The sequence below is a fragment of the Panthera tigris genome, chromosome D4 (assembly GCF_018350195.1).
Source record: "Panthera tigris isolate Pti1 chromosome D4, P.tigris_Pti1_mat1.1, whole genome shotgun sequence".
NCBI classification, from domain to species: Eukaryota; Metazoa; Chordata; class Mammalia; order Carnivora; family Felidae; genus Panthera; species Panthera tigris.
In genome coordinates this window covers 56,407,084-56,414,108 of record NC_056672.1, presented here as the reverse complement: position 1 = coordinate 56,414,108, position 7,025 = coordinate 56,407,084, and the positions used below count along the sequence as shown (strand labels likewise).

At 46.6% G+C, this 7,025-nt stretch overlaps 1 protein-coding gene across 1 annotated transcript; it reads right to left on the bottom strand.

Moving 5' to 3' along the window:
- Positions 1 to 1,175: 1,175 nt before the first annotated feature.
- CD4H9orf131 (chromosome D4 C9orf131 homolog) lies at positions 1,176 to 5,323 on the bottom strand. The gene is made up of 2 exons (XM_007076527.3): positions 5,093 to 5,323; positions 1,176 to 4,689 (listed from the first exon to the last, which is right to left on the bottom strand). Exons 1-2 carry the CDS (start codon positions 5,321 to 5,323, stop codon positions 1,240 to 1,242), a joined length of 3,681 nt encoding a protein of 1,226 aa, XP_007076589.2. The 3' UTR covers positions 1,176 to 1,239.
- Positions 5,324 to 7,025: the final 1,702 nt, after the last annotated feature.

Here is a 7,025-nt window from a genome sequence, read left to right as displayed (position 1 = left end):
AAATGGACCTGTATTTTGGGGTGGGGTAGATTCTCACATCATACTCAAAAAGTAACAATCTAAACATTAAAACTGTAAAAGCACCAGAAGAAAGTATTTTGGAAGTCATAAGGAAAATGTTGGTTGATTTCATTACTTTAAAAAATGTTAAATTTTGGTACAGTAAAAGTCACCTTAAAATTTGAAAATAAGCCACAGATTGGGGAAAATATTTGCAGTATGCATAATAGGTTGAGATCTCTGGTAAGCAGGATAATATTCCTTCCAAGATGTTCACATCCTAATCCCTGTAACCTGTGAATATATTATTTTACATGGCAAAGGAATTAAAAGTTGCAGATAGAATTAAGATTGCTAACCTTAAAATAGGAGGACTTTAAGATAGGAAGAGTATCTTGGATTATTCAGATGGACCAAATGTAATTACTACCATCCTTAAAATTGGAAGAGGGAGGCAGAAGAAAGAATGATGTGATAAGAACTTGACTTGCCTTTGCTAGCTTTGAAGATGAAGAGGGCCAGTAGCCAGTGAATGTGGGCAGCCTCTAGAAAGTGGAAAAAGACAAGGAATGGATCTCAGTGCCTACAGAAAGGATTGCAGCCCTGCCAACCTTGATTTCAGCTCAGTGGGACATGTCAGACTTCTGACAATTTGTTGTTTTGTGGTAATTTGTTATGGCAGCAGTAGAAAAATGGATAAATATAAACAGGCAATTATAGAAGAAATCCAGATGGCTACTAAACATGTGAAAAAACATTTGTTTTTGTGGTCCTGGGAATGGATGAACTCACCTAGGGAGAGAAAGAGCAGAGGGCTGAGAAGAAATGGTTCGATGTGTAGAGAACTTCGGGATCAAATGGGTGAAGAAGGGGACTTATACCCAGGACCAAGAATAGCTGCCTGGACTCAGACTAATTGTGTCTATGTGAATAGATGTATTTTTTTCCTGTTCATTCGATGTGAAGTTTTTCTCAAGAGCAACATTGGACTGTGTTCCCCTGGTCTCCTTACAGGCTTACCCTGTAGAACAGGGATGTGTGGATTCCAGGATGATCATCTGTGAAGGGCTTGAGAAGTTAAGCCTACAAAATCCTGATGGAATATAGCTATAGTAGAAGTTAATAAGGAACTGACATTCCCAGTCTGCCAAACTCCAAAGACGACATGAGTGGAATTTATCTAGTTCACCTAGTTTATTAGGATTTCCTCTGTCTCCCTACCCCACAACTGGTTTGGCTTTAGGTCTTGTGGTATTGGGTGCCAGTGCTACCAGCCTTTCCTTTGCTTATTGGATTTGGTGGGCAGGGGCCATGGGTACCTAGAAACTTGGCTAACATTCTTGGGAGACCCCTCGTAAGGGGAACCTGAGGTGTGGGGGAGGAGAGATGCTTTTCCATATGGGCCCAGGGGCAGTGCTTAGAGTGTTGAGGGGTCAAGATGTCACCAGCTCCCAGCCCTGCCCCTTGATGAATTTGGGGACCTGCTGCCTTAGAGTGAAGCTGCTGAGGGAGAGCAGCAGTGTGTTGAGAGCTCTGGTCCTTGTGCTGAGATCTTTGGGAAAGTCTGCTTAAAGAGGCTTCCTTTACTCTTCCAACCTGGGCTGGGTGGCTCTTCCCTATAACTGTGGATGACTCCAGTCTTACATCCCTTCCTCTGTGGTCTCCTGCTTTGGGTTTCCTGGGACTCTCTCTCTTCTTGGCTGAAGATAGGGCTGAAGCCTTGTTTCTTTTGCCTGAGGCTGGGACCTTAGGGTTTGAGGGCTCGCCCAGGCCTGGGCAGTTCTCACCAGCCTCCATGAGAATACGTGGCTCTTGGGATGAGATCTGGTCCACCATCTTCACTTTCATTCTTTCTTCTCTCTGAGACCCTTGTTCTGTCCTGCTAGACTCTTGTGGCTGAGGCTGGGAAGAGGAGTGGGAGTGGTAACAATGGGAGACCTGAATAGGTTGAGTTACTGTGCTCTGAACTTTTGGGGGATGACAGCTTGAAGAGTGGGGGCACAACTTAGAGGGATGAATCTGCTGTGGGGGACAGGAAGAGAGTCTCCAGGTGCCTAAAGTTGTGGAGCTTAGGGCAGTGGAGTTGCCAGATGAATGACTTGGGTCAGGGGATCTGAAAGCAGGGCTTTGCTGTAGTTTTTTCAGCCTGAGTTCCAACTCTCTACTCCAGTGCCAGGACTGGATCCCAGAGTGGGTGGGCACCTCTGGGACAGCCCCTCCCTGGAAGGATGGAGTTTCTACTTTAGCCCCTGGGAAGAGCTCTTTCTTAGGTAGATCAAGCTGGTTGGGCTCAGTTTTCAGAGTTTTACCTAAGGTGGAAGGCCAGGGTATTGGCTCTAGGGGATCCACTGCTGGAGGGTTGGACCCCTGGGGGATACCTCTTGGTTGCACATTCTTCCACACAAACTCAAGGTCAGTATGTAGATCTGGTAGAGGAGCAGAGACTGAGTTGGTAGTTGGGGCTGGGAGCTCAGTGGCCCAGCAGTTGTCTCTCTGCTCCACAGCTTCCCCTTTAGGCTTACAGGTATATTGGTCTCCAGTAGGCTCACTTATGGGAGACTTTGACATAGAGTTTGGAGGTGGGCTGGGAATCCACAGTGGGGACACAGGAATACAACAGATCTTTTTCTTCTCCTTATTCTCCACAATAGGCTCAGAGTCAGACAGGGCTCCCAAGGATCTGACTCCATGTGGGTCTTGAGGTAAGCTGCGAGCCGGGATCTCAGAGGTCCAGGAGTTCTTTCTCCTTTTTATGTCCCCACATGTAGCCTCAGAATCAAACAGGACCCCCAGGGGGCTACCTCTGAGGGGCTCCATTGTAAGAGCTGGAGGTGAGCTGAGGGCTAGAGATGGGGGCTCAGAAGCCCAGGAATTCCTAGAATACTCAATGTCTTTCCATGCAGTTTCTGATCTAGTGAGGCCTCCCCTAGGATTGATTCTGTGGAGTTCTAGAATGGGAGCTAGAGATGGGCTATGGGCAGGGGCTGGGGACTCAGAGGTCCAGAGGTTCTTTCTTTGTCCCTTGGTCTCCCACATGGCTTTGTACTCAGACAAGACTCCCTGGGGACTCAGAGAGGATGAGGGAAGACTGGTAGAAGAAACTGGGTCTGCAGAGATCCAAAGATGTTCTCTGCTCTGCCTGTCCTTCCATGGAGTGTGAGATCTTGGTGGGACACATGCAGGACTAGTTGCATAGAGCTCTGGGTTGAGGTCCAAGGCTGGAGACTTAAAGGCCCAAACATTTCCTGAATCTTGTCTGTGTCTTCCCTGGAGCTTATATCCAGATGGATCACCCAGAGAACTGCCTCCCTGGAGTTCTAGCAGAGGATCTAGGGGATGGCAGGGGCATGGCATTGGAGACCTAGAGGTCTGAGAACTCTCTCTCTGACTTATGGTTCCCCAGAAGTCCCTAGGTGCAGAAAGTCCTTCAGGGATGACTTTCTGGAATTCTGACAGAGAATCTGGGGGTTGGCAGGGAGCTGGCATTGGAGGCTCAAAGGCTTGAGGACTCTCTCTATGTCCTATGGTTCTCCACTGAGTCTTAGATCCAGGTGGAACTCCCAGGGGGCTAGTTCCTTGAGGCTCTGTCATGGGATCTACAGATTGGCAAGGGACCAGGATTGAAGGCTCAGAGATCTGAGGATACTGTCTTTGCCTTGTAGTTTCCCAGAGGGCCTTAGATCCAGGCAGCTCTTCTGTAGGGCCGACTTCTTGAAGTTCTGGCAGGGAGGCTGGAGTTGGGCTGGGAGCTGGCATTGCTGGCACAGGGGCTTTGGGAGCCTCATTTTGCCCCATAGTCCTCCATGGGGCCTCAAACCTTGTCAGGACTGCCAGAAGGCTAGAAGGATATAGCAGAGAGGCAGAGAGTGAATCTAGAATGTGTTGTTGGAGGCTGGGATCCTGTGGCATACTCCACCAGACCTCAGATGGTGGGGAAAGCTTGGAGGGTCTGGTTCTTTGGAGTTTAGGCTGTAGGTGCAGGGCTTGATCCTCAGAGACCCAAGGGACCTCACTCTGCTGCATAAGCCACTGTGGATATGCCTTAGCACCAGATAGGACTCCCTTGTGGTCCATGGGAAAGGACTGAAGATGGAGTGGTGATGATGGGACAGAAGGGGATGATAGAGGAGGAAGTTGCTGAGGATCGAGGGCCATCCCTTCCAGATCTCTAGTATGGATTTCATGAGTAGGTGGCTGAGTTGGGAAGCAGTACTGGGGAAGCAGCAGGTTGGACCTAGTCAGGAAGGCAAGCTGGTTGAAGAAAACAGAAGGGCCAATAGACAACTTTAGGGGAGAGGGGCCACCTGAGCTCAGGAAGATGGCCTCCAACGACTCACTGTGCAGAGAGGGGAGACCCCAGAAGAGCTGGCTTTTTCTCTGATGTAGATAACTTCCTGTTGCTGTTTTGTGCCTCACAGGCAAGTTGGTCAGGATCTGAAATGTGGGGAAGGATCTGGAAGGGCTTGGGGTCTGTGTATGTACTTGCTTTGGTGCCTCTGAGGCTTTGTGGAGGCCCTGAGAACTGCAGGATTGTTGACATGGGACTGTGGTGGCTTGCCCTCCAATGGGAGCTTCTTTGGGAAAAGAACATGGCTTCAGTGGATCCAGAGATGCCTCCTCTTCTTCCTCCTCTGACTTCTGCTTCCACAGGTGATCAAGGAAAGTCACACGGTACAGAAGTGGTAGGCTCTGAGGAATGGAGAAAGATACTTCAGGCATGAAGCCTTTTCAGAGACCCAAGGCTCTGGCTTCAGGCGTGAAGCCCTCAATCTCTGTTCCACATCCAGAGGGAAGTTACTTACTTGGCCCCACATCTGTGGTCAATAGTCACTTACCTATCTGGTGTTAATGGCCATTACCTAGCCCATATTTGGAGATCAGCATTCCCTTACATAACTGTACATCTAGGGTCAGTAATCACCCACCTGGCTTCAAATCTGGTGTTAATAATGGTCATCCATCCAGCCTCACATTTAAGGCTTATAGTCAGTCAGTCATTCACTTGTGCTTACATCCATGTCAATGATTTTTCACCTGAACTCACATGTGGTGTCAAGAGTCATTCACCCAGCTGCACATCCATGTCACCCACCTTGCCTTGCATCATGTCTCCAGAGTACCACAGTTGAAACTGTCGCCACCTCCCAAGCTGCCACCATCTCTGGATCTGCCAAATCATGAATAAGAATAGTGTCACCAGATTCCCTGGGCTCTGGAGGCAGTTGCTGCCACAGTGTCTACAAGCCAGGGCATGGGTCAACTGGCCCCAGAGAAGCTCCATGTTCCCTTCAGCCCCAAGCAGGCCTTCTATCCACCATTCCATTTTCCTCCACCTAGTGGCAGTTTACCCTGAGGTCATCACTGCATCACAGAACAAAGAACTCCCATCCCCCCCATGCCTAACAGCATTTTCCCTGAATTTAGAGCCAAAAAATTGCCTCTACCAGGCAACTAGTACTTTGTGACAGTGAAACCTGAGTGATTCCTTTTTGTCTTGATTTCCAGTGCCAGAATTATGCTTCAGGCCTTGTCATTAGGACATAGATTCTAACATCAAACTGCCTTATTCAAATCCTGGTTCTGCCACTTCCTATTTGTGAAATCTCAAACTATTTAATCTTCTAGTGCCTCAGTTTCCTCACCTGTAAAATGGGGATGATATTATTCCTTACCACATAGGGTTGTTTTGAAGGTTAAATGAATAAATTCATATGATTAGGATAGTACATAGTATATGTTATATTAAAATTTATTTCTTTTAAGGTTTCTGATTACAAGCCATGTTCTATCTTTAATATATCAAGTCTGTCCTCCCCGCCCCCCCCTCCACTCTTACTCTCATGTCAGCTATGAACTGTCTTATTTGACTTTAGGTTGTTTGAGATCTTTTTGGCAAGCATTTATGTTAAGGATGCCAGATCAAATGCTCTTGACCATTTTTCTTCATTTGCCCCTCTTTCTCTTAAAGCCAGTACTGTGTTCCACGTCAACTCTTTCTTTTATTTTTTTATTTTTATTTAAAAAATTAAGTTTATTTATTTTGAAGGAGAAAGGAAGCAGGGGAAGGGCAGAGAGAGAGAGAGGGAGAGAGAATCCCAAGCAAATTACACACTGTCAGCACAGAGTCCAATGGCAGAGCTTGATTTCATGAACTGTGAGATCATGACTTGAGCTGAAATCAAGAGTCGGATGTTTAACTGTGCCACCAGGTACCCCACACATCATTTCTTTCTTTTAAGGCCAAACTTTAATCTCTGCCATCTCAGTACAATTTAATGCCTCTCTTTTCATCCCACCCCCATCAAAGGCCAGCTTAGTCTCGAAGAAAGAGTATGGAGCTGAAATTAAAGAGACGGGTTCTCTAAGATCATGTCACTGATAGGCTATGTGATTTTGGGCAAGAAAGATTTCTCCCATAGGTATCATGAGTTGGACTAGATTCATTCATTCATTCAACATGTATTTAATGAGTGCTTACTATAGATCAGGTATTGTGCTCAGTTTTGAGGAGATAGAAATAGGACAGAGTCTGCACTAAAGTAGGTCCCATTTCAGTGTGTGCATGTGTGTGTATGGCAAACAGTCAACTAATAGACAATTAAAATAGAAATATGCACAGAGTACTATGGGGGCAGAGGAGGATATCTAATCAGCCTGGAGAAGGAGGTTGCTTGTCAGAGGCTGCTTCCCAGAAGAGGTGATTAATAACTTGGGTTTGAGGAACCAACAAAATGAAAGTATATGGAACAAGAATAGGACAATTCAAGCAGGAGGAACAGCTTGTGTAAAGGTGCTAGGTCAGGTAAAGCATGTATCATTAGGGAAATTGAAGGTATTCCAATGTGTGGAGGTTGGGGAAGCAGTAAGAGATGGACCTGGAAAGATAAATAAGATCATAAAGGGGCCTCAATATCAGTCTGAAAAACAAATTTATCCTGAAGATGATGGGAAATCATTGAAAAGATTTGAGCAGGAAAGTGACAAGATCAAGTGTGTGTCTTGGAAAGAATACTGACTCTAGTGAG